Raw genomic sequence first — 27,992 nt, 5'->3', positions numbered from 1 at the left:
AAGGTCATTTTGTGTTAGTGTGGAGTCGGTTTCAGTCCAGATTCAGGAGTACAAAAAGTTCTTTGCAGTTTTTAACGAGTCAGAATACAGAGTTCATATCAAAATTCTTTATTGTTATCACAAAAATCCAAACGTTAAAAAGCTTAAATGAGATTATCGTGTGTGAATATAAAACCGATGCGTCTCCTCTGAAAGGCGAACAGGTCAAAAGTGCAAAAAGTGCTCCGGAACCACGTTGCAATAAATAATCCTATTTACATCCTCACAGTTTGAAAACACACAAACACACACACACATGTTGAGGCTCAGCTGCTGGAGATAAAAATGTGCCACAGAACCATTAAAAGATTAAAAAAAGCAGCCAGTAACGGGGAGCTACTGGTCACACTGGTGCAGGAGGAGGCTCAGCTGGTAGTGGGTGATCTCACTGGTGGCTCCAAACACGGACAAACAAACTAAATACAGCAAGAAATAAAGGAATACTCCACATAAAATCTGTAAAATGTGGATCCAGGTGGAGACTAAAGCATCCAGACATTCACAGAAACTCCTCTACATGGTTTAGTTCAATTATTTAGTGGCTGATGTGTTCTTTTTGAGCACGGATGCTAATTTTAGACTTTCAAAATGTGAATATTTGCAGGTTTTATATGTTAGACCAGGGGTGTCAAACATGCGGCCCGTGGGCCAAAAGCGGCCCTCCAGAGGGTCCAATCCGGCCAATTTTGTAGAGAGTAAAACTTACAGAGAAGACATTAACTATGTTTTGTAAATATGTAAAACTACAAATTAAAAAATAATTTCTAGTTCATGACAAGTTGTTTTGATCATAAAGTGAAATTCTAGATTGTTCTTTGTTCTTTTGTGTCTCATTTTTGTAATATTTTGTTTTTTTGTCTTTTTTGGACCGACTTCTTGACTTTTGTCGTTCGTTTTGTTTCAGGTTTTTGTCATTTTGTGTTTCCTTTCTGTCTCCCTGGTGTTTTCTGCCCATTTTTTTGTCGTTTTGTTTCTCATTTTTGTTATTTTTTGTCTCGTTTTTGTAATTTGTCTATTTTTTGTCGCTTTGTAGCTTTTTGTCAAATTTTTTGTCTCTTTTTTCTGTCGTTTGTCTATTTTTTTGTCACTTTGTGCCTCATTTTCGTAATATTTTGTCTTGTTTTTGTAATTTTCTGTTGTGTTTTTGTCGTTTTGTTTTTCCTTTTTGTCTCGTTTGTGTTGTTTGTGTCATTTTTTGTCTTGCTTTTGTCATTTGTCCATTTCTTTGTCGGTTTACAACTTTTCTGTCTAATTATTTGCCCTTTTTTGTTTGGTCATTTCTCTCATTTTTTCTTTCTCACTTTCGTCGCTTTGTGTCTCATTTTTGAAATATTTAGTCTTTTTTTGGTATTTTTTGGTATTTTTTTTGTCTTCGTCTTCTTTTGTCGTTTGTCTCACGTTTTTGTCGTTTTGTCTCGCTTGTGTTTTTGTCTTATTTTTGCCATTTTGTGTTTCGCTTAATTCATTGTTTTGAGCAACGTTTTTGTCGTTTTTGCATTTTTGCCATTTTGTGTCTTTGTAGGTCATGTGGATTTCCTGGGTCCTTTTGCATTATTTGTGGGTCATTTTGTGTCTTTTGTGGGTCATTTTGAAATTTAACTGATGAATTGTTGGTAACCGTTGGTAACGGAGGCCTAACTGCAGGGTTTCACGTAAAATCTGGAACTAAACAGGAAGAAAATCAGTTCTCTGTAACTTCAGCTCGCTAGTTTGGTCCACTGTAAACAATACAGTAAATACAGTGGAGATGAATCCCATCAGTGTCTGATAATTGATCTAAAAAACATCTTTTGTACTCTGAATTCCTACTTTGGAGGTCCTACTGCTGCTGTTAAGAGTCGGTGAAAAGTCTGGATGCAGATTTTGTGAGATTTTCAGTGGAGTGTTCCTTTAAAAAGCCCAGATGAGGTCTTTCTCAGCCTGTTCCTGGTGGTTTGTTGTCGTTGGACGATGCAGCTCAACACTGGTTGCTTTCACACCTTCCCAGAGTCCACCTGAGGGTTCGCTTCCTGCCGTTACAGCAGGTTGCAGGCTCCAGATCGAGGCCCTCTGGCTCCAGATCTCTGCAGACCTCCTCCTTGTTGGGTCCCGGCTGGAGATGGAGGCTCCTCCTGGACGGGAGCCTCGGCTGGGGCCGGATCCTCGTCGTCTGCCTGCCTGGACCTGGAGGAGGACAGTCGTCTGAAGAGAGAGAGCTGAGAGGAGAGAGGAAGTCAGGCCAGTAACTTCCTGTTTCCTGTTTTGTAGAGCCTGAATGATGATCCATTGGTAGTGTCGATTTACATATCTATTTTTAAGGAAACTTCAATATCATTTTTTGTTCAGTATCTTTGGAATCACATATTTTCTGAACCAATCTGCATCTTTTTTTGGCTGTTTTAAGTGGTTGCTTCTTTGTCTTTTCAAGGCTTATTTGACATTTTTTGCTCTCCCTTTGTGGTAATTTCTGGTGTTTCAGCTTTCTATCATGTGTCTGGGGGTCATTTTCATCTCTCGTGGTCATTTTGCATCCCTTTGGTGTCATTTTTTTTCTGTGTGTCTTTTTGTGGTTTTGCATCTTTTGGGTGTCACTAAATGGCTCTTTGAGGTCATTCAGCACTTTTTTGAGAGCACTTTTTCATCTTTTCAAGGTTTATTTTGTTGTTGCGGGGTTTTTCCGCATCTCTTTGGACTAATTTGTGTCTGGGTATGTTTTGAGGTCGTTTTATTTCTTTGTGTGGCCGTTTTGCTTCGTGGCTGTTTTATGTCTTTGGTTGTTTTGCAGTTTTTTGTGCCACTGTTTGACTCCTTTCTGGGCTTTTTTATGTCCTAAGTGGTTGTGTTTCGTCCTTTGGGGCTTGTTTAACATCAGTCTTTGATCTTTCTTTGTCGTTTCAAGGTTTATTTGACTTTTCTTGGTATCCATTGTGCTCATTTCCAGGTTTTTCTAGGCTTACATCGGGAAAATAAATGGAACTCCCTTCCTTTGCGGCTTTATTTCAGATATAATAGCCGTTTTTGATAAGCCAGTGGATGTGAAATCTGATAATAAAGTGTAGCTCATTCAAGATGAGACAGAACTTTATTCATTTTGAAGGGAATTCTTGACTCTTATGAAGCACGTTTTAGTATTAGTAACTCTTACGAACTACAAAAAATGTTCGAACACGTTGCTTTCAAGTTATTTCTAAACGCATTTCTAATTTTGAGTTTGTTTTACATGTTTGTGCTGTTAAATAAAGTTTATTCTGCAATGAAAGGTCTTAAATGAGCCACATTGGTGTTTCAGGTTGGAAAAAGCAACATCTACCTTTTTGTTGGAGCCTGATTGGGTTTTAGAGTCGCCGTCCGTCGTCCCGTTGGCTGGTTTGATGTCGTCGTCTGTCTTTTGTTCGCTTGTAGCTTCAGGATTCTCACTGATTTCAGCTGCTGTTGGTATCAGATATTTTTATTCCCTGTTAGAATCAAGTTTCTACAAATCATTCAGCACAAACTTAGTTCAGGTTAGTTCCACATTCAGCCCAACTTGACCTGAAGCAACCAGTAAAATCACAGCATAACAACCTATAAATAGCAAATGTTTTCTTTGTTTGAGTGCAAAAAAGTTCACATTTAAGGAGTTATCTTTTTACAAAACATCATGAACAAACTGGAATTTCTTAAGAAAAATAAATAAAAGTCAGACAAAAAAGACAAAATAACAACAAATATAACACAAAGTATTAAAAAAATTAGACAAAAAAGTTTTGAAGCAACAAAAAATGGACAAATGACACAAACAAGACAAAATATGACAAAAGCAAGAAACAAAGCAACAAAAAAGACAACACAAGCAAGACAAAGAAAACACAAAACGACAAAACATGCGACAAACGACAAAAGTCAGACAAAAAACGACAAAAACAAGACAAAACGAGACACAAATGGACAAAAATAAGAAACAAAATGACAAAAAAGTAGACAATACAAGCAAGACAGAAAGGAAACACAAAATGAGACAACTGATGCTCAAAACAACGAATAAAGCGAGACGGAAAGGAAACACAAAATGACAAAAACAGGAGACAAACGATAAAACTCTGACAAAGAAAAGACAAAAATCAACAAAAACCAGACAAAATATTCCAAAAATGAGACAAAATGACCAAAAAAATGAGACAACACGAAACAAAAAAGAGACAAAAAATTAGGCAAAGAAGTTACAAAGCGACAAAAAAATGACACAAATGAGACAAAAAATGACAAAAGCGAGAAACAAAGCAACAAAAAAGACAACACAAGCCAGACAGAAAAGAAACACAAAACGACAAAACATGCGACAAACGACAAAAGTCAGACAAAACAAGAGAAAACGAGACAAAAGGACAAAAATAAGAAACAAAACGACAAAAAAGTAGACAAACAATACAAGCGAGACAGAAAGGAAGCACAAAACGAGACAACTGATGCTCAAAACAACGAATAAAGCGAGACAGAAAGGAAACAAAATGACAAAAACAGGAGACAAACGATAAAACTCTGACAAAAAAAGACAAAAAAACAACAAAAACGAGACAAAATATTCCAAAAATGAGACAAAATGACAAAAAAATGAGACAACACAAAACAAAAAAGAGACAAAAACAATGAGGCAAAGAAGTTACAAAGCGACAAAAAACGGACAAATGACACAAATGAGACAAAAAATGACAAAAGCGAGAAACAAAGCAACAAAAAAGACAACACAAGCGAGACAGAAAAGAAACACAAAACGACAAAACATACGACAAACGACAAAAGTCAGACAAAACAAGAGAAAACGAGACACAAAAGGACAAAAATAAGAAACAAAACGACAAAAAAGTAGACAAACAATACAAGCGAGACAGAAAGGAAGCACAAAACGAGACAACTGATGCTCAAAACAACGAATAAAGCGAGACAGAAAGGAAACAAAATGACAAAAACAGGAGACAAACGATAAAACTCTGACAAAAAAAGACAAAAAAACAACAAAAACGAGACAAAATATTCCAAAAATGAGACAAAATGACAAAAAAATGAGACAACACAAAACAAAAAAGAGACAAAAACAATGAGGCAAAGAAGTTACAAAGCGACAAAAAACGGACAAATGACACAAATGAGACAAAAAATGACAAAAGCGAGAAACAAAGCAAAGAAAAAGCAGACAAAAAAAACCACAAGCGAGACAGAAAGGAAACACAAAATGACAAAAACATGAGGCAAACGACAAAAATCAGCCAAAAAAGAGAAGAAACTACAAAAACAAGACTGAATATTACAAAAATGAGACACAAAATGGCAAAAGTACAATCTAGTATTTTACTTCATGATCCAAACAACTTGTCATGGTCCAGAAATTATTTTAAATTTACAATCTACAGTTAATGTCTTCTCTGGAGTTTTTACACTTTAGAAAGCTGAGCCGGATTGGAGCCTCTGAAGGGCCGGTTTTGGCCCGTGGGCCTCATGTTTAACACCCCTGATTTATCAGATTAAGAATGAACCGTGTCACCTTTCTGCTCTCCGTCCGGTACAGACTCTTCTTTCAGCTCTTCTGTCTGCAGAGAAGATGATCACATGTTAAATGTTAGCGGCATTTAACGTTAGTTACTTTTAAACACTTTCTACTCAGTGATGCACATTTACAGAATTCTGCGTCTCCTCTGTTGATTTCTCTGTCGACGATGCAGATGTGTCGTTCTCCTCTTCCTCTGCGTCTTCATCCTCATCAGCGTCCTCCTCTTCTTCTTCCTCCTCGTCCTCGTCTCCCACCTCCTCGCCTTTCCTCCACGTCAAATCCTGATGAAGAGAGTGAGTAAAATGTTAATAAGGACTACTGCGACCTAAGGAGGCAGGTTTTCTTCAAAGGAATGAGGTTCAAAATGCAGAAATGAGAAGTAGTGCAAAAAAAACAACGAAAAGCTTTAATTTTAGACTTAAATGAGCTGACAAGCAGCACTGAGCTTCTTTAGACTACAGCAGGGAGTGATGGGAAGGAACTACAGCACAAACACGACAGGAAAACGAGCCAAACCTGATCCTGAAAACCACCAAACACTCCTCCTGCATCTTCAGATTTCTTTAGATTTTTCTTCTCTTCTGTCTCCGGTTGCAGTTTTTCCAGTGAGAGGATCTGTTGTGCATAAATTCTTCTAAATATGTAGCTTTGAGGCACAGCGAGGAGTTTTTATGGGTTTAATCAGAGAGTGGAGAGAGACTTTAATACTACCAGGTTTTAACTAACCGTGACGTCACCCGTTGGTTTCAACGCCGAGAAAATGAAGCCCGGATTTTGCTACTTCCTGGTCGCCATTTTGGATTTTTTGGAGCCAGTGACGTAAAAAGCGTCATCAAACAGACTGGACCAGAGAGCAACTAGGGGCAGGACAGACTGAGAGCTGAAGACTCTCTTATCCCGCCCACATTTTACTGCAGAGGCTTCTGTTGCTGCTTTCGGAATAAAAGGATCTGTCAATCATTCCAGACAAGACTGTCAATCAAGTATAGCCACGCCCCCTGGCTCCGCCACCTTTAACGATTTATTTAAAATTCAGTATTGATTTATTTTAAGATCGGCCACCTGAGCTCTCATTTTGAGCATGAAAACTAACCATAGACTGTATATAAAGATGGACGTAGCATCTGGCTCCAAAAATGAAGCCCACCCAGAAGTGTCAAAAACTTGCAATATATAGTTTTCATGGTCAAAATGAGAGATCAGGTGGCCGATCTTAAAATAAATCAATACTGAATTTTAAATAAATCGTTAAAGTTGGCAGAGGCAGGGGGCGTGGCTATACTTGATTGACAGTCCCATAGACTGGTCCTGCCCCTAGTTGCTCTCCGGTCCAGTCTGTTTGATGACGCTTTTTACGTCACTGGCTCCAAAAAATCCAAAACGGCGACCAGGAAGTAGCAAAATCCGGGCTTCATTTTCTCGGCGTTGAAACCAACGAGTGACGTCACGGTTAGTTCACGCCTGAAACTAACGGGAAAAAAATCCTGAGCTGTAGAACATCAGTCTATCAAATTTTATTTTTTCCAAAAATGAATTGGGGTCTACGGAGAAAAAGCTTTCTGGAGCCAACCCTAGTGGACGGCGTGATATTGCAAGTTTTTGACACTTCCAGGTGGACTTCATTATTGGAGCCAGATGCTACGTCCATCTTTATATACAGTCTATGAATACTACACATGCTGTAAAATGTTGTTTATCATTTAAAAACTAACGTAAGGCGAACTGTTGAGCACAGAGCAATTAAAACATGAACTTTGCTTCCTCTAGGTCCTAAAGCTACTCACCAGTCATTTGTCATCGGATTTGACTGATTTCTTTAACTGAACACTTCAAGAAATGATAATGCTGATTTTTTTATTTACAGTAATTAAAATGATAAAACCTATAATTTATCATCAAAAATGAACATCTCCTCTAATATTCAGTGAGTTTAAACCAGATTTGTTTTGTGGCTAGATACAGTTTAGTTTTGTCGTACCAAAATATAATGTAGGTCTTCCTAAAAGTAGCTTTGGAGCAGGAAAATCCAACTGATTTTGGTTCGAACTGAGACAATGCAAATCCAGATAAACCTTCTGGAAACTGAAAATCTGTGAAAAAATTTTTTTAAACATGTTGGTGAGTCTCTGACAAAATTTCAGTTTTAAGTTTCAGTTCACAAAAAAGGCAATTTTGTTTTCTATGAAGACTCAGAAAAACTTGATTTTGCAGTGTCCGACTGTGCTATTCAGTTCATGTGTGCTTTTGTTTTTGTTTTTTGGTGATTTTCTTTGCAGATGACACAACTCAATTTTCCACAGACAAATACGTGAAATTGATGCACGTTTTCACGGCGCAACTTATCTATTTACTCACAATAAATGCGATGATTTTACTTTTTTTCTGTAACATTAAGAAAAACTAAATATCGCAGCTACAACTTATTAGCTTCTGTTTATACGCTCAGATGTACTGTAAAAAAGGCAGAAAGATGAAACAAAAGGAGAAGGAATTCTTAAAAAAACAACACAAAAATGACCTAAATGAAATAAAACATTTTATTAAAAGCACAGAAATGAAAAAGAAAAGTCCCACATCCTCTATAAATAGATAGAAATGTACATCTTTTAATTTGTCAGAGATTAAGGCTGAAGGTCTGAGTAATTTAGGAGTACTGGTGGTTTAGCTTCGTACTGGGAATCTGACTGAACACTGGTTTCATTACATACTCTGCACCGTAGTCACAGTGCAAATCAGTGTTTTAAAAACTGAAATGAAATGAACAAAACACAAATTAACAGAAGCAGAGAGAAAACAAGCAAATAAAAAAAGGCTGCTGAGGAAAAAGAAGTAAACAGAGCATTTAAAAGCAAAACTCAAGTCAAACTTTAGCCATTTAGAGACGAGACAGGAGCCAAAGAGTGGTCGGAAATACAAAAAGCATGAATGTTACGACAGAAAAAGCTCAGAAAGCAACTTAAAAATGCAGTTATAACATGCAAAACAAATGAAACGGAGAAAGGCACAGCCTAGGAGAAATTATTGCAGCTGCAGAAAGCAACAAAGGTCCACTCCCCACCCACCAACTTTAAAACGGTTTCAAAAGCAATACATTTATAGCCTAGTCGCACTAGACCCATGTTCTGAAGGCACAAGGGTCTAGGACCGCTCGACAGGGAGGGAGGCGGGCTAAAAGGTTGTCTTTCAAATCCCTCTGCAGCAATTGGGTAGGTATACAACCAATCAGTGCAACGAATAGGCTGATGGAGTTCCTAGAGCACCGGTGGATTGTGGCTAAGTCCCATTAGCTTCCCAACCAGCGGAGCCAACTGGTATATTAAGGATTTGCCATATCCCGTCGGCATAAGTCCAAATACGTCTTTCTTCTCAATGAAACACTTCAGTGCCGTCCTTTGTTTATCTTTCAAGTTGAATTTTAGCTTCAAATCTTTAAGGGCTGTGGCCAAAGCCGAGTCGAAAGATAACTGTTTATTGTGCGCCGGTTGTTTCTGTCAGAATCGTCACGCCTCTGTCGTCACTTAGTTACGCCCGCCTTCTGACTCTACACTTCATGGTGATTGGTCCGGACAGTTTTAGGAGAATCCAGCCTCGAGCCTTATGGAGGGTAACTAGACCCACCCTGGCAGAGAATTAAATTCGTTGCCGAGGGTTGTCTAGCGCGGCTAGGCTAACACATTTAGGCATATTAAGATGTCTACATAAAACTCAGAATCCTTAAGTTAAAATGCAAATTCAGTCAACACCCGATTTATCTATGTGAAATCTTTAAATATGCTGGCGAGACTCTGACACAATTCCACATGATATTTGTGTAATATGTTGGAAATTGAGGTTAAAATTTCGAAAACATGGTCTGAAAATTCAAGCAAGCACATGTAAATTTGTGGAGAACTTGATGATTAATAGGGAAGAGCAATAAAATAGTTGAATCAAACACTTCAGATATGATTAAAGAACTGAATATGGAATAACCTGCATGGACAATAAAATTCTAGAAATTAAAACAAACATCCAATTACTGTATGTGTGTAAAATTTAGAGACCTGAAAATTTACGTAAACACACGGAATTTAATGTATAATCATTTATAATTTGGGTAAAACTCAAAAAATTACGAGAAAACAAGGAAAATCTGAGTAATAGTTGGCTAAAAAAATTGTAATGTAAGGGATAAAAATCCTGCAAAATCTGGAGAAACACCCAAATATTTGTGTAAAATCTCAGTAACTGCATTTAAAAGTTGACTGCAACTTTAATTAGTCTTTCTCATGTTGGCTTTTGGCTATAAATTTGTGTGATATTGTCTTCCTAAGGGCTAATATTTATACATGTTTACAGCTCTATTTATCTACATTTTAGGTGGAGTACATACTAGCAATGTTTGGTTTCTTTGTGCTTTTGTCCTTGTTTTTTGGCGATTTTCTTTGCAGATGACTCGACTCAATTTTCTCCAGAAAAATGAATGAAACTCCCTTCCTTTGCGGCATTGTTTCAGATATAATGGCTGTTTTTGGTAAGTCAGTGGATGTCAGATCTGATAATAAAATGTAGCTCATTTAAAATAGACAGAATTTTGTTAATCCTGAAGGAAATTCTTGACTCTTATGGAGCAGAAATGAAAAATCTGTCTCTGGTTACAGCGTCTCCAATGGGACAAGTTTCCAGTTTCCACCACTTCCTGGTATCTCGTGGTCTAACTGATTAATCAGTAACCTAACAGACGTATTGATCAGTGATCGGTTTCATTTCAGAGAGAGGTATTGAGGTAAAACATCGTCCCAGAACTCCTCAGACTCTCCTGCTGCCTGACCTTTGACCCCCGACTTTCTAGTTTTAGCAGATTTCGTACTTTGTCTTATGACTTCTTTTGACTTTTTCTTTTTAACCACCTCCTCCTCTTCTTCCTCCTCTTCTTCCTCTTCCTCCTCCTCTTCCTCTTTTTCTTCTTCTTCCTCTTCTTCAGCCTCTTCATCATCCTTGCTGCTTTCTGCATTCTCTTCTTCTTCATTTTCGTCTTCCTCCTCTTCTTCCTTTTCTTCTTCACTTTCTTCCTCTTCTTCTTCCTCCTCCTCTTCTTGCTCTTCTTTTTCACTCTCCTCTTCCTTTTCTTCTTCACTTTCTTCCTCCTCCTCTTCTTGCTCTTCTTTTTCACTCTCCTCTTCCTCTTCTTCCTCCTCTCCCACCTCCTCCTCTTCTTCTTCTTTACTCTCGTCTTCTTCTTCTTCTTCACTCTCCTCATTTTCACTCTTTTCTTCTTCACTACTCTCCTCCTCTTCCTCCTCAGCACTACTTTCTTTTTCTTCCTCCTCCTCCTCCTCTTCCTCTTCTTCTACCTCGCTTTCATCTCTTTCCTCTGAAGACTTCAAAGACTCACTTTCGCTCTCCTCTTCCTCGCCTTCACTTTCCAAACTCCCCTCTTCTTCCTCCTCCTCCTCATCTTCATCATTTTCACTCTCTCCTCCTCTACTTTCTGTCTCTTGACTCGACCCTTCCTCACTCTCCTCCTCTTCCTCCTCCACGTCTCCTCCTTTGCTTTCTTTCTCTTCGGTGTCGTCTTCGCTTCCTGTCGCCCCACTGGTTTTCTCCTCTTCCTCCTCCTCTTCCTCAGCGCTCTCATCTTCCTCCTTGTCTGAATCTGACTGGTCTTCTGGTTGAAGAGTGTCACTGTCCTCCTCATCTTCCTCTTTCTCTTCATCCTCTGTTGCTTTCTCAGTGCTGTGGCTAACATCCTCTTCCTCGCTGACGTCTGCACTCGTCCTCTGGCCTTCCTCCTCCTCTTCATCCTCCTCCTCTTGCTGTTTGGCGGCTGTGGAGTCCGTCGGCGTCTCGCTTTGACTCGCCTCCTTCTCGCTCCGGCTTTCTTCGGGACTCTCAGGAGCAGGAATGATGTTGATGCTGACGGCAGATTTGTTGCTCAGAGCGAAGGAGTCCGACTCGTCGCTTCTCGATTTGTCCTTGAGGAACCCTCGGCTGCTCTCCGACGGCGACGGCGTGCTGAAGCAACTCACCGCTTCTTGGATTAAAATCGACCCTGCCGCGAGGGAGGCGGCCCCGGCGAGCAGACCGAGATTTGGCGACCCCTTTTCGGTCTGAGCTTCTTTTCGGTTTTTCTCGTTCTTGGATTTCTTGGACAGATCCGCTTTAGGTTTCGTGTCGCTTCCTGCATCACTCCGATGAGAAGCAGTTGAATCCTGGCGTTTGCTTTGCACCACTAATGGTTTGGCTTTAACCCTCACCGCTTTAGACTCCTTCTCCTTAACTTTTGACGCTACAGATTCAGAGCTGCCGCCTAAAACTTTCTTTGATTCTGCGTCTAGCTTCCTGCTGACCCCGATCAGCTGGTTTTTACCCAGAACTGGTTTGTGACGCTGTTTGGACGCCGCCTTGCTGATGTTCGCCACGCTCGGAGGTTTGTTTTTACCGGACCTCCTGCCCAGCTCCTCCACGGCCAGGATCAAGTTCTCTTTGTTCTGTTTGGTTTTCTTCTCAGACGGAGCGCCGTGGCCCCTCAGCAGCTCGGTGGGCAGCGCCCGGCGAGGGGAGGAGGCGACGTCGCTCTTACGAGACGTCGAAGAGAAACTGCTGTGCCTGGAGGGTTTTCTCTCCTTTCTCTGACTCTGCTCTTTCTCAGCCTTGCCACTCTTACCCTTCCTCTATCCTCGGCACCAGAAAGCAAGAAGAGGATGAAAGAGAGGCATGCATTAGAGAGGAAAAGACATGCAGAAGAAAAAAAAACACAAAAAGCAACAAGCAAAGGAAAATTAGAAAGGACGGTCAATCAAGTTGCTTTTAGCTTGTCTTGATTCATCACGGTGGTGGATGAGGTTGTTTCAGGTCTTACTTGGTGCCGTAAATAGACAGAAAAGATGAGAAACAAGAAGATGTAGATAGATTTCCTATATAGACAATCTTTTTACATCGACTTGACTTTGAAGAAGCAACGTAACTTTGGATTTACCAAGAAGACAGTTGGGTTTATCCACTAGTGTTGACAGATTTGAGTGAAAAATGAAAGCAGAACTTGATCTTTTGTTCTGAATAAGTCAAAATGCTGTCCATTCAGTGCCACTGCATGCATGAAATAAATGAAAATAACCCAGATCACTCCACACTTCTATGTTTATACGTGCATACACTTGTAGAACCCCAATATAAATGCCCCAAATTTGCTGGGTCAAGGATCTCAAACGTGCAGCTTTACCGCTTTTTATAACTTTGTCTATTGCAGAAAAATTGAGAAAAGATAAAAATAACAAAAAATTTGCGCTTTTTTCTAATTTAGATGTGAAACGTAAAATCCTCTAAATATAATCCATGTGACAAAATAAAAAAAACTCCACTAAAAATATCATACTCGTATATAAAGCATTTCAAAAATAATGGTTCAAAAAATGTAAAAAAAATAAGAACATGTAAGAAATTGTCCAAATATAATCCAGAAAAATAAAACAAACACTAAATATATAAAACTAATATACAAAAAAGGCCCAAAATAGCATTACAAAAAACAGTAAAAATGAAAAATAAAATAAAATTTACTTTTTTCTAATTTAGATGTTCAAACTATCATCTGTGAACCTTCTGTACAATCTACCGTATATATAATAAATGCACAAAAACCACAAAAGATAAAAACAAAAGATGTTCAAAAAGAAACAAAAACGTGTAATAACAAATAAATTAAATGGAATATATGTAGAAAAAACACAAAGCATGTACAGTACTTAGATATATAAAAGTGTTGTTTACTTTTTTTTTTAAATGGTCACAGAGGCAAAGTTTAACTTTAAAAATGGAAATGAGTCAAATAAAATGTGACAAAAAATGTAATATAAATGTATAAAGGCAAAGCATATATAATATTTATATATATTTTTTAATTTTTTTTAGATAAAACAAGAATTGTTATGGTCACAAAAGTTTAAATTAAAAATGTAACTTTAAAAAGGAAAATGAATACAATAAAATATATGTTAAAAAAGAAAATAAATGTATAAACACAAAGCATATATAATACTTTGATAGGTATATATATATATTTTTTTTAATTAAAAACACATCATTTAAATGGTCCTACAAGTAATGTTAAAGTTTAAACAGTAAATGTGATTTTTATAATATCATGAATTCATTACTTAATAAATGAGTTCACAATAAAAGTACAGAAAAACAAAGAATCTTATGTGACTCTAAACTTGAATGTTTGACTGTACCTCGGGTGTTTTTCATTGTTTTTTGACTTTATATCACAGAACTAACACGGGCTCTTTTTGGAAACAGTGGAAACGCTAAATACACTCTGAGGCCATCTGTATGCATCAATTTACAACTGAATGGTGAAGTTTTTTTCAAAAATGAACCTGAAACAACCCCAGCAACCAGCCTGATGAGGTTTAAAGTGTAGAAAGATGTTAAGAGGATGATGATGAAGAGACTCTAACATATTAAGAGTCTTCTTTACCTTCTGAACTGGAGACAGAGTGAGTGTTTTATCGCCGGGGTCCATCTTCACCACATGAGTCTGTAGAGGGGAAACAGAAAGCGGATGAGCTGCAAAAAATCTGACATGTTTCATGTTTTCATGTCCGACAGAAAGTCTTCAGATAAACCCGGCGTTCTCCCACCATGTTGAGGAAGTCTGTGGTTTCTCCAAGGCCTCTGACGCTGTCGGTGTCTGTCAGACTTTCCACAACGCTGCCGGTCTCGGCCTCTGGACGCTCTGGAAACAGGACAGCACCATTCTGCAGCGTTAGAAGGTTTGAAGCTTCAAAGGCTATAAAAAAAGACGTTTTGGAGAGCTGCGCTGCCTTATTTATGTCTCCGTTAGGTATTTAATTGAATATTCAGCTGACGACAAGTCCGACCTAACAAGGAGTGTGAGAATCTTTATCGGCAGCTTTAAAGAAAAAATCGTTAACCCTCTGAAACCTCTTGTATGTAATGATTCGAACTTCAGAGCTTGTTTGTTTAGTTTATTTATTATGTTTATTTCAATTCCGGAATGTTCCGATTTTGAATCCTGGAATGTTATGATTCTAATTCTGGAATGTTCTGATTTGAATTCCAGGATGTTATCATTTGAATTGTAGAATGTTAAAATTTGATTTCTGGAATGTTTTGATTTAAATTCTGGAATGTTACGATTCGAATTTCGAGATGTTATGGTTTGAATTCTGGAATGTTTTGATTTGAATTCCGGAATGTTTTGATTCAAATTTCAAAATGTTCTGATTCAAATTTCAAAATGTTATGATTTGAATTTCGAGATGTTATGATCTGAATTCTGGAATGTTTTGATTTGATTTCCGGAATATTTTGATTTGAATTCTGGAATGCTGTGATTTGAATTCCAGAATGTTTTGATTCAAATTGCGAAATGTTATGATTTGAATTTCGAGATGTTATGATCTGAATTCCGGAATTTTTTGATTTGAATTCTGGAATTTTTTGATTTGAATTCTGGAATGTTGTGATTTGAATTCCAGAATGTTTTGATTCAAATTGCGAAATGTTATGATTTGAATTTCAAGATGTTATGATTTGAATTCTGGAATGTTTTGATTTGACTTTCGTAATGTTGTGATTTGCATTCCAGAAAGTTTTGATTCAAATTTTGAGATGTTATGATTTGAATTCTGGAATGTTGTGATTTGAATTCTGGAATGTTATGATTTCAATTCCGGAATTTTGTGATTTCAATTTCGCAAGAAGACGTTTTTGAGTTCTCTCTGCTTCTTCATTCTGTTTCCATGGAGGTGCAGGAATTTAGATTGCAGAGAAAAATGAGGCCAGCAGTGAGGAAAAATGTAATTACTCCAAAGGTCCTCAGGGTTCAGAGCGTTAAAAGCTGTGTAGGAATGACAATGAATGCTGAAGAAGCAGAGAGGATGACAGAAGCAGGTAAAAAGTGATAAACAGACTTTTGCTATAGAGTAAAACGTTTACATGTTGGTGTAAACTTGGAGGTGAGGTGTGAGGTAGGTACCCTGGTGGTTTGACCCTGCGCTTCCATGTTGGTGAGTGCCGTTGAGCACCTTTCTGGGGTTCAGCTCAGCTGGAGGAAGTCTGGGTGGGATAGTCTGGCTGGAGACTGGCAGCGGTGGTTGGAGGTAGCCGGGCGTCATGGCGGGCAGCGTTCGGAACATGGGACCGAACTGGTCTGGAGATCGCTCCTGCAGAGTAGGGATCATGTTTTCTCTTTATTTTAAATACTGATTATATATTAAATCTCATTTCAAATAAAACAGAACTTTATTAACCTTGAAGGAAATTCTTGCAATGAAACCGTTGAATTAAAGACTTCAAATATGATTACAGAACTGAATATCAAATAACCTGCATAGATTTTAAAAAATGTAGAAATTAAAATAAACACCCAATTAGTGTATTTGTGTCAAGTATCTCTGGAAATTTAGGTACATGGCCTGAAGATTTCTGTAAGCACATAGAAATTTGTGTATAATCATTAAAAATTATGGTAAAACTCACAAAATTAAGGGAAAACATCGAAAGTCTGAGTAATAATTGGCTATAAAATTGTGATTTAAGGAGTAAAAATCCTACAAAATCTGGATAAGCACCCAAATATTTGTGGAAAATCTAAGTTTTGTTTATTACCTGCTTTGCATTTAAAAGGTGACAGCGCGGCAACTTCAACACTGAAGTCTTGCTCATGTTGGCTTTTAGGCATAAATTTGTGTGATATTGTCTTGCTAAGGACTAATATTCACACGTTTACAGCTCTATGTGACTGCATTAGATCTTACTTTAGGAAGATTAAAAGCTGGCAGCGTTTGATTGTGTTATTCAGTTTGTGTCTGAGTTTTTCTTAGTTTTTTTGGTGATTTTCTTCACAGATGACACAACTCAGTTTTCCACAGAAAGATCAATGAGGCGCTTTTCCTTGTTTAGGGGGTAAAAATCGACACCTACCCGCTCCCTCCTGCGAACCCGGGCAGAGAGGGTCCTTTGCAGGGCTGAGGAGTCCACAGAGTCTCCCAGCAGCTCCACGTAGGATTTCTGCAGGTAATCCTCCGTCACGTCGTCGTCCTCCAGAGTCACGTCACTGCAGCCGTCATCCCTCGGCCGAGCCAACACCACCATGTGGCAGCCGCCGCAGGCTGCCTGGACACACCCGGACATAAACCACAATAACAATAATGAAATCTAAAAATAGCATGAAATACACACCAACAAATGTGTAAATGTGAATTTACATTAAAAATAAAGGTATATATAAAAACAAAAAAATAAAATGATATACATTTCTAAAAGCAAAAATAATAAATATTTCAAACAATGCAAAAATGAGCAAAAAACACAAGAAATTATACTACAATATAATCCATCTAGAAAAATAGAAAAAAACACTAAATATATGAGTCATAAATAATAATAAAAAAATACAGGGTGGGGAAGCAAAAATGTCCTGTCAGGTAAAAACAACTATAAATGGGTATAACTTTTTTATTCTTTGGAATTTTGAACTGATTTCTTGAAGAACACAAATTTAAAGCTTTCAGAACATGTTTATTCAATATGTCCTCCATCAACCATGATGAAGGCCTCGATACAGCCTCTGAAAGAGGCACAGGCCCTCCTGATATCCTCCTTGTGGTAGGCCTCCCATTCCCTGGAGAATGCAGCCTTAAAGGCATTATGGAGGATGTTTTTTTTTGTTTAATTTGTCTGATTCACATAAAATGAATATACTGACCTTTAGTGGACTTGTATGTATGGTTTCTAAAAAATAACTGTGGACATGGCAGGACCTGAAAAACATCAGCCAATCAACGCGCTCGGACCGAGGCGTTTGGTTTGCTCTCTTTCCTGTCAATCAAAAATCTTACGGCTCAGGCCTAGTTACGTAGATTACGTACGCCTTGGACTTACGTGTTTTCTGTATGTGTTGCTTTGGTATAGCTTCGTAGTTAGCTGGTGACTTGTTTTGCTCATCTTTTTTTACATAATTGCAGATAAAGATCCAGGGGGACCCAGCCGTAAAAGACAACTTCACGAGTCCTACGCAAGTTTCTGGAGGGGGGCGTTTCTTCGTAAATGTTAAGGGGGGGAGGTTAGAGGGGGGTGAGGGAGAGGTTGTATGTGCGCATGCTACGTTCAAAGTCGTAGGAAATTAAATCTCCTCTAATGCCTTTAAGTAAATCCATATTGGCATGAGGGGTGGCATTAGTCCTCAACTCATTGGTGCCCCATCAGAAAAAAATCCAGGGGGTTTAGATCAGGTGAGCTCGGGGCCAAATGCCTTTGGGCTAGAAGTTCGCCATATTCTACTCACAGAACTTTTGGACCTTGATTGATGTGTGAGCAGGAGCCCCATTTTGCTGCCACACATAGTTGTTGTCAGGGTAAGTGGCCCTCAGCCAGGGCAAAACGGTGTATCTCAGAACACATCAGCCCCAATTTTCTGATCTGGCTTGAAGAAGTAGGGGGGCATCTTATTGCCATCTGAGCCCAAGACTCCCAGGACCATCTGGAGATCTCTTGGTGAACAAGCTGGATTGTCTGGCATGCTGGATGCGGCGAATGGTCCTCTCACTGATGCCAACAATCTTGGCAATGTCCTTCTGAAGGATTTGGGCATCCAGGAGATCACAAACCCTATTGTGTTTTGCTTGTTGTTAGCTCACTTCACAATGCACCAAGGTCTGACAAATACTAAAAAGATTGGTTAAAGGTAAGGAACTTTGATTTTGATTATTGTTTTGATTACTCTCACCGTTTGGGAAGGACATTCAAATTTGTCAAGAGGACGTTTTTGCTTCCCCTCCTGTACAAACATAGTATTTCAAAAAATTTAAAAAATAAAAAAAAATGCACAAGAAATTATCCAAATATAATCCATGCAGAAGAATTCCAAAATAGTATTTACAAAAACTTTGAAAAAAACCCCACAAAAACACGTCAGAAAGTATACTAAAATATAATCCAAGTAGAAAACTAGAAAAAATACTAAATATAAAACACTCATATATACAAAAATAGTATTTAAAAAAATGCAGAAAATAAAAAACACAGCAGAAATGATACTAAAATATAACCCATGTATAAAAATAGAAAAAACTATAGTACTCACATAAAAAAATTACAAAAATAGTAAAAAAAATAAATATAAGAAATTTAGCTTTTTCTAATTTAAATGTAAATGAACAAAAAACTTATGCACATGCACAATGTATCATATACAATAAATGTATAAAACCACAAATTCTAAAAATATAATAAATTTCAAGAGACAAAAAACTAAAAAAAAAAAATGAATCAAATGAAGTATATGTAAAAAATAATAAAATAAATTTATAAAGATAAAGCATGTATAATAATGTTTAAAATAAATGCATTCTTACATGGTCATAAAAGTAATGTTTAACTATTAAATGCATTTTTATAAAACCATGAACTCAGCACTCAATGAGTTCACAATAAATATATATAAAAACAAATTGTCTAACTTTAACAAAATGTTAAATAATAAAATAAAGACGTAGGGAAATGGGGGAGAAAACATCTTTCTATATATTGATTTAAACTATTTAAAAAATAACGAAAATTTAAAAAATGTTAAAAAAAAAGAAAAAAATATAAGAAATGTAGCATGATATTAAAATCATGACACATAAATAAATGAAATGAGCTGAGAACACCCACTGCTTTGACGTTATACTTGAGGAATCGCGGACACAGAGTCGGTTTGAACTGGTTGGTGAAGTTTTCTTCTCCCAGACACAGTTTTCCGTGTCTTCCGTCTCCAAACGTGTACAGCAAACCTCCGTCTGAAATCAGTGGAGAGGCTTTAGTGAAACCATCTGACTAGAAGCTGTCTGTTACCCGACCAGGTGTGGTTTACCTGTGATGACGGCCGTGTGGTTCTCTCCACAGGACACCTGACGGACTCGACCCTTCTTGAAATGTTCGACCAGGCGGGGCAGCCGAGACTCGAAGATAAACGTCCCGTGACCGAGCTGTCCGAACTGGCCGAGGCCGAACGTGTAGACGTCGTCCTCTGGAAGACGACAAAGAGACTCGGTGAATAAAGTGATTAACCTTCATTCATTAATTCAGTTTAAACTCACAACAGAGATATGGAGGCCGAGAAAATATAGGAAGATGTTCAGGTCTGATCTCAAGATTTCCCCAGAATTTATTGGTATATTTCATGGTTTATTACATTGTAATATTATAAAATCTAAAAATATTAGGAAGATTACCCCTCAGCAGGGGAAATAAAAATTCAATTCATAAATGAAGTAAAAAAAAAAGAAATAATAATAAAACATAACTAGAGATATCTGACTAAAAGCTGAGTAAAAATACCAAAAAGCACACTGAAAGTAACAAAAATGTGCTTTTTATTACTTTAAAAAAGTTAAAACATAATACTAATAAATGTGTGCAGAACAATAAATTAAATATTTAATAACATAAAAACAAAATAAAAATGGTCTTTTCTTTGTATCGCTCCATAAAACTAAACTAAATGAAAACATCCAGGAACGAGTGTGAGCCGTATAACAGGAAGTGACATGCTGACTTCCTGTTCTTTCTACCTGTTAGCGCCACCGTGTGGCCGCCTCCACACGCCACCTGCTTCACTCTCTGCTTGATGCTCTTCACCAGCTGAGGGACTCGATGTCCCGGCAGCTGGTCGGTGCCCAGACCCAGTTTACCGCTGTCCCGCTCCCCGAAGGTGAACAGAGCTCCGTCCACTGAGGACAGACGAACAGACGCTCATTTAATCCATCAAACAGCTCAATAAGCTCCATGGTCTGCTGCCCTACTGTCACAGTAACGACTGTTGGCATGTTACCTATATTTGATGAAGACCACAGAATTCCAAAGTCAAATTTTGAGTCAAAAATCTTTACAAAAAACAAAAAAAACCAAACAGTCACAAAATGTAAATACTAAAATAAAATAATAAATTCAAATAAAAACGTAAGATAAACTTTTGAACATAAGAAAAGCTTGGATAAATTATAAGATTTATTCGAAGACTAATTTAAAAATATTTTAGCAAATTAATTAATATCAAAAACAAAAAAATTGAGTACAAGCATTTAAAACTACAAAGCTTTGATAATTCAAGACTTTATTCATTTTTTTTGCCCACATAAGCTAATTTAAAATTGCAAAAACAAAACAAAACAAAACTCCGTTAAATTTAATAAATCAAATAAACAAAAAAAGGGAAGGAAAAAAATTTGAAAATTCGAATCCAATTTTAATCCAATTTTCAAACAAAACATCCCAGTAAAATACGGCATTTTGCTGAAATTAAAAATATATATAGTTCAACATGTGTACAGGGATTTAAAACTGCAAAGATTTTGATCATTCGGGACTTTATTCGAATTCTTTTTGTTGGGAAAAAATGGCAAAAAAAAACGAACCTGAAATGAGTTTTCCTTCAGACATTTTAAGTTCTTCTTTGGCATCTGACTGGCTGATTTAAAAATATGGCCTCTGTTTATTTATTTCATTTACGTGGATCTCATCTCTGTTTATTTACATAATTTACGTGGATCTCATCTGTTTATTTACATAATTTATAAGGATTTCATCTGTTTATTTACATAATTTATAAGGATTTCATCTCTGTTTATTTACATAATTTATAAGGATCTCATCTCTGTTTATTTACATAATTTACGTGGATCTCATCTCTGTTTATTTACATAATTTACGTGGATCTCATCTCTGTTTATTTACATAATTTACGTGGATCTCATCTCTGTTTATTTACATAATTTATAAGGATCTCATCTCTGTTTATTTACATAATTTATAAGGATCTCATCTCTGTTTATTTACATAATTTACATGGATCTCATCTCTGTTTATTTACATAATTTACGCGGATCTCATCTCTGTTTATTTACATAATTTACGTGGATCTCATCTCTGTTTATTTACATAATTTACGTGGCTCTCATCTCTGTTTATTTACATAATTTACGTGGATCTCATCTCTGTTTATTTACATAATTTATAAGGATCTCATCTCTTTTTTTTTTACATAATTTATAAGGATCTCATCTCTGTTTATTTACATAATTTATAAGGATCTCATCTCTGTTTATTTACATAATTTATAAGGATCTCATCTCTGTTTATTTACATAATTTATAAGGATCTCATCTCTGTTTATTTATATCATTTACGTGGATCTCATCTCTGTTTATTTTGTGTAGTTTACGTGGATCTCAACCCTGCTCACCTGTGACTAGAGCAGAATGGTAATATCCACAGGACACCCAGCTGACTGGTCGTCCAACGCCGACTTCCTGTGGCGAGGACGCCTGACTCTCCTTCCCCAAACCGATCTGACCCTCGGTGTTGTCGCCCCACATGAACAGCCGTCCGCTCGCTGCAGTAACAGCATCAGGTAACAAATCAAAACTCACCTTTTAACACATAAAACAGGTTACACACGTGAAGGGATTCCACCTGTGAGAGCAGCGGAGGTGTTGGAACCGGCGGCCAGCATCTTGATCGGTCCGTGTGAGTTGAAGAAGTCGACTCTGCAGAAGGCCGTCCGCTCGTTGCAGTCTCCGAGCCCCAGCTGGCCTTCGCTGTTTCCTCCAGAGGCGTAAAGTTTTCCCTGAGCTGAGCGGAGAAAACGGGAAACGTTTAACGGAGTTTAATGTTCGGCTGCAGGTGAGACGAAAACACGGCTGGGAGTCGAACACTGACCCGTGCAGATGAGCGTGTGGTTCCTTCCACAGGCCACCAGCTGGACCTTCTCCGACTTCAGAGCTGGAAAAATATATAATAATCAGTAGAAAAATATGTCCTTAAAAAGCTGAAAAATACTTCCTAAATATATAAACATCAGTAGAAAAATATGTTCTTAAAAAGCTGAAAAATACTTTCTAAAAATATAAACATCAGTAGAAAATATGCCCTTAAAAAGCTGAAAAATACCCCCTAAAAATATAAACATCAGTAGAAAAATCTGTTCTTAAAAAGCAGGGAAAAACCTCTTAAAAATAAAAACATAAGTAGAAAAATATGTCCTAAAAATATAAACATAAGTATAAAAATCTAAGCATGAAATCTAGAAAAATATGAAAACAGAAACATGAGTAGAAAAATATGATCTAAAAATATAAACAAATAAAAAATTCTTAAAAATGTAAATGTAAGTACAAAAATCTGTCCAGTGTCAGCAGAAAAATATGTCCTTACAATGAAAAGTAGAAAAATATCTCCTAAAAATATAAACATAAAATATTGAAAAATATAACTACAAGTAGAAAAATAATAGCATAAAATATAAACATAAATAGAAAAAATTGAAATAAAAATTTAAACCATAAAAATATAAACATAAGCAAATAAGAAAATATCTCCTAAAAATATAATCGTAAGTAAATAACAAAATATGTCCTAAAAATATAAATATGAGTAGAAAAATACAAACGAAAAATATGTTAGAAAAACTAAAACATGAGTAGAAAAATATGACCTAAAAATGTAAACATTTGTAGAAAAATATTTTCTTAAAAGTATGAACTAAAGTACAAAAATAAAAGCATAAATTATAGAAAAATATGTTCTAAAAATATAAACACATTTAGAAGAACACATCCAAAAAATATAAAGATAAGCAGAAAAATATGAACTAAAAGCACAAACCATAAAAATATAAACACAACTAAAAATACATACTAAAAATATACATATAAGTAGAAAAATTTGACCTAAAAATATAAATATAGGTGGAAAAATATAAGCATAAAATATAGAAAAAATAAGTCACAAAATCTAAACATAAATAAAAATATGTCCTTAAAATATAAACAGAAGTAGAAAAAATATAAGCATAAAATATAGAAAAATATAAATATAAAATATGTCTTAAAAATATAAATATAAGTAGAAAAATATTTCCAAAAGATAAAAACAGAAGTAGAAAATATAAGCATAAAATACAGGAAAATATGTCAGAAAATATAAATATAAAAATATGTCCTAAAATATATATATAAGTTTTAAAAAATGTCTTAAAAATATAAATATAAGTAGAAAAATATGTCCTAAAGATATAACCATAGGTAGAAAAATATAAGCATAAAATGTAGAAAAATATGTTCTAAAAATATAAACACAAGTACAAAAGTATGTCTTAAAAATCTCCTAATAACAGTCCTAAAAAGTCCTAAAAATATAAAGATAAGTAGAGAAATATTACCATAAAATTTTGAATAATATATCTTAAAAATTCTGACCTAAAAATATAAACCATTAAAATATAAACATAAGTAGAAAAATATAAGCAAAAAATATAGACATGAGTAGACAGATGACCTAAAAATAGAAACATAATCTAACAATAATGTAGTTCTAATTGTGTTATTACATCAGCATGATTCAGCAAACGCCGTCTGAAAGCTCTGGAAAACACTTGTAAGCATATTTTTCTGGTGTTTTTTTCTGCCATGCAGCTATTTTTAATGTTCAGAATGAACCTGAATTCCAGTTTGACCTTCTCACAGAGAACAGTAGGAAGCTTTTACAGAACAGAACGTTTATCTGCTGAGTGAAGCTTCCTTTTAAATTAGCAGTGAGTGTCTCCGGATTAAAGCAGATTAAAGACCCTCCTGACTGGGATTACAGCGATGACAGATCCTCAGCAGATCTGTTTAGTTTCCTATTGTAACAGTTTGTCTTCCTCTTTTTGCTGAATTTAAAGACCAACCTTTGACACAGGTGGGTTTGCTGACGGTCAGTTTGGAGCCCAGACCCAGCTGACCCCAGTTGTTGCTGCCAAACATGAAGAGTTTTCCATTTTCTGTGGAGACATAAACACCGGTGGATCTCTGAGAACGTTTTCTGTCATTACATCAGAAAAATCTTCAAATATGTCACTGCTAATAGAAAACAAACAGCTTTTACAGTCACGTTACTGAGCAGAAACACAAGTTAATTATGTTAATTTGATGTAGAAATAGTAGCTTATCTCAAACTGAGTGACAAACTTTACAACTAATATAAAGCTCCAGCACAAATAAGAAGAAGATTTATGAATATTAATGAATTCTTTTAGAAAGTAAAATGTTAGGTTTTGATTTGAGTCAGAAATTTGTATATTTATTTGCTGAAATATTTTTTTAAATGAAATTGTGAATGAAAAATTAAATATAATCACATTAAAAAAGGAAATATTTGAGAAAAAATGAAGAAAAAATATTTTAAGAACACAATAAAAGACACAAAAAATTTCCACATTATCAAAATATTTTTTAAAGTCTGACAGAAAAAGACATTTCAGTTCAATAAACCTAACTCAAAAAAAATAAATGAATAAATAAATTAAAAAAATCTAATTAGCTGACACAATTTTAAAAAGATAGAGGATTTTATATTTTAAAAATATAAATGTCCATTTTTTTGAGGAAAAACATAGTTAAGAGCTATGTAAAGCCTAAATTTTAAATATAAATGTACATTTTATTTAATTTTTTTGGAAACATTACATTCAAAAAACAAAGAAGTTGAAAAATGGGATGTAAAAATGTAATTTATTGAGATATTCTAAAAAATATATATTTTTTAAAATCCAAAAACTAAAATATAAATATAATTAATAATATGTATAACATGTTAAAATAAAAATTAAGATGTAGAAAATCAGATTCATTGACGTTATCTAAAAACAAGAAAACTTCAAACTAAAAGTCTCCATTAAAGCTCATTGATTAAGACATATAGTTTACGTTTTTATAGCATTTTATATACATGTGTGAGTGAAAACGTTTAAATACAGGCTTGAAAATGTTTCAGATCATTTTTGATTACAGTCTAATTTACTAAACACGTCAAAAACTACAAATTAAAATCAGAATTTAGACGATACAAATGAAAACATTTCTATTTTTCTCACCTGTTAATAAGGCCGTGTGTTCGTCTCCACAAGCTATTTTCAGTGGAACGTCGTTTTTTAGCCAGAATTTACTGGGAATGTTGTCGGCAAACTTGCTCTTTCCAAAAGTGAAAACTGCCCCCGAGTCTGGAAGAAGAGAAACAGAAACGGTTGAAGAAGAAAAAATGATTCACAGACACAGAAAAGAAACGAACGACTGAAGTTAACGATCCACTAAAGCACAACGTCATCAAACAAATGAAACAACCTGAAGACTTTACTTTGAATCCAGCAGCTTTAGTGGTTTATTTTCAGATTTATTGATAATTTATGTATTAAATGTGTGGGTTTATTAGTTACAGAGCTTTTCATGTGTAAACTAAAACTAAAATAATCAATGTCCTACTGTTAAAAAGTGTCTATTTTAAATTTATCTACCAATGTTTTTAAGCTAAATGATTAATTATGACACATTTTTTTCAGAAGAGCTGAAAAACACACAAGAACGTTGATTTTGCAATGATGCAAGACAAAGAAAAGCAGGAAAATTCAGCATTGTTTTGTCTGAAAATGATTCACTGATCATCAAAAAAGGTTAAATTACTTTTCTGTCAATAAACTAATCACTTATGGGCTGAAAAGTATAAACATAAGTAGAAAATGATGACCCAAAAATATAAATATACGTAGAAAAATATGTCCTAAAACTATAAAGATAAGTAGAAAAACATAAGGAAAATATGTCCTAAAAATATAAAACACAAAAATATAAATACAAGCAAAAAATGAGCTAAAAATGTAAATATAAGTAGAAAAATATGTCCTAAAAAAGTAGAAAAATCTGACTTGTAAATATAAAAACACAATCAAAAGCAAAACTTAAGTAAAGTTAAGGAATAGTAGAAATAATTCCCTGCAAAGTATCAAAAACAGTGAGCATTTGGTCTTTATCATGATATTCATGTACTAATACTGATGGATCAGTGTGTAAACAGCATTTCATCATGGTATCCTCACAAAATGAAATTTGTTTTTACTTCTTTTTACACGATTTGATGAGTTATGCATCATATTTGATCTGTAAAAGTGCCACACTAGCTACAGCTGTTATATAACAATTGATTATTTAAATGTAAAGATCTTTAATATAAGTAAAAGTGACATCTTGTACATGTAAAAATATAATTACAAGCAAAAAAATGACAAAATTAAACTGAATTCTCAGCAAAACTAAGAGCAATGTTAAAAATGAAGTACTTTAAATTATTTTCTTGCGCTATTACTAATGCATTAATGTGTAAGCAGCCTTCTATTTGTTGTAACTCGTTAAACTGAAGTTGTTTTACTTATTTTTACACTTTTTTGCGGTTTAAACTGTAACAATGTATCATATTTGACCACGTGTGTTTATAAAATACTCATAGCAGCTACAGCAGTCAGATAAATACAATAAAATGGTGAAATGTAATCTAGGTAAAGTAGTTGTGTGTTACTGGTTGTGTGTAAATGAAGAAAGAGCTGTTAAAAGCCAGATTTAAACATCTGAGGGTTCACAGATGCGCATTAATATTTCACAACTTCTCAAGTTAACAAAGAAAACAGTACAGGAACTACATAAACAGCGAATAAACTAACAAGCTAAAGCAGCAGTGAGGATTAAAGCAGCGTAATAACAAATTCAATGCCCGGTTACGGCGGAGAAAGTTATCCGTTAGCCTGCGAGCTAAAGCAGAAGCTAATTCCCAGCAGCGCCGTTAACTAGCCAGATAACGGCTAACGTTCCGAACGCTCCGCCGTGAAGTCCCGGTGGCGGGAAAAAGCGTAAATAATTGCGGTAATTTACCCGGTATCTCATCCTCAGGCTCCCCTGCCATCTCTGTGGGACTTTAATCCGCTTTGGTCGGTGTTTGTGGGCGTGTTGGTGCCCCTCTTGTTTTCCTAGCCTGACAACCCGGAAGTAAACAAAACTTCTCCTAGGCTACGACACCGATGACGTGCCTCTTAAAGGGACAGCGCCACGTTGATTTCTTCGATCTGAGTGGAAATACATCTCCCAAAGTAACTAAGTACTCTATTTTACACCACTTTAGAAGCGATCACGCTTCACAAAGTTCTCAGGATCCAGATAAAAATAATAATAATAAAAATAATATTAACTTTATTTATACAAACATGACTTAACAGGACAACCAGGAGGCAACAAAAAATAACTATTAAATTAAATGCAAAAAAGCAATATGCCAATAGAAGTAATTAAAGCAATCAAACCGTAATAGCAAGGATAAGTCATTGTTATTAACCAAGAACAGCTGTTTTAGCCTGAGTGTTTTCTAATTTTTGCAACAACTTCAAATATTAAGGTCAATATTCTTAATTTTACAAATGTATCTGAATAATTTAAATACTACAGTTAAAAGCCTACAATGATATATAAAATACAATTATACTGACTAATGTGAATATTGAAATTAAGATTTTAAAATCATGCACATTTATTCGACTAATTTTAATATTAACATTATGATAATATGTAAAATACAAGTTTTCCTACCAATTAACATGTTAAGA

The 27,992-nt window shown here is 35.6% G+C and overlaps 1 protein-coding gene across 1 annotated transcript; it reads right to left on the bottom strand.

The window, feature by feature from the left end:
- Positions 1–92: 92 nt before the first annotated feature.
- On the bottom strand, positions 93–27,643 carry LOC110960802 (X-linked retinitis pigmentosa GTPase regulator-like). Its single transcript, XM_051942340.1, has 18 exons — positions 27,268–27,643; positions 25,446–25,571; positions 24,261–24,353; positions 22,253–22,315; positions 22,007–22,165; positions 21,777–21,926; positions 20,107–20,265; positions 19,407–19,562; positions 19,208–19,332; positions 16,475–16,666; positions 15,528–15,714; positions 14,167–14,315; positions 14,004–14,063; positions 10,288–12,195; positions 5,671–5,823; positions 5,537–5,582; positions 3,329–3,447; positions 93–2,234 (listed from the first exon to the last, which is right to left on the bottom strand). The coding sequence occupies exons 1-18, from the start codon at positions 27,296–27,298 to the stop codon at positions 2,055–2,057; spliced, it is 4,056 nt and encodes a 1,351-aa protein (XP_051798300.1). The 5' UTR covers positions 27,299–27,643; the 3' UTR covers positions 93–2,054.
- Between the last annotated feature and the right edge of the window lie 349 nt (positions 27,644–27,992).

This window comes from Acanthochromis polyacanthus, chromosome 22 (assembly GCF_021347895.1).
Source record: "Acanthochromis polyacanthus isolate Apoly-LR-REF ecotype Palm Island chromosome 22, KAUST_Apoly_ChrSc, whole genome shotgun sequence".
In the NCBI taxonomy this organism is placed as follows: Eukaryota; Metazoa; Chordata; class Actinopteri; family Pomacentridae; genus Acanthochromis; species Acanthochromis polyacanthus.
This window is presented reverse-complemented; position numbering and strand designations above follow the sequence as displayed.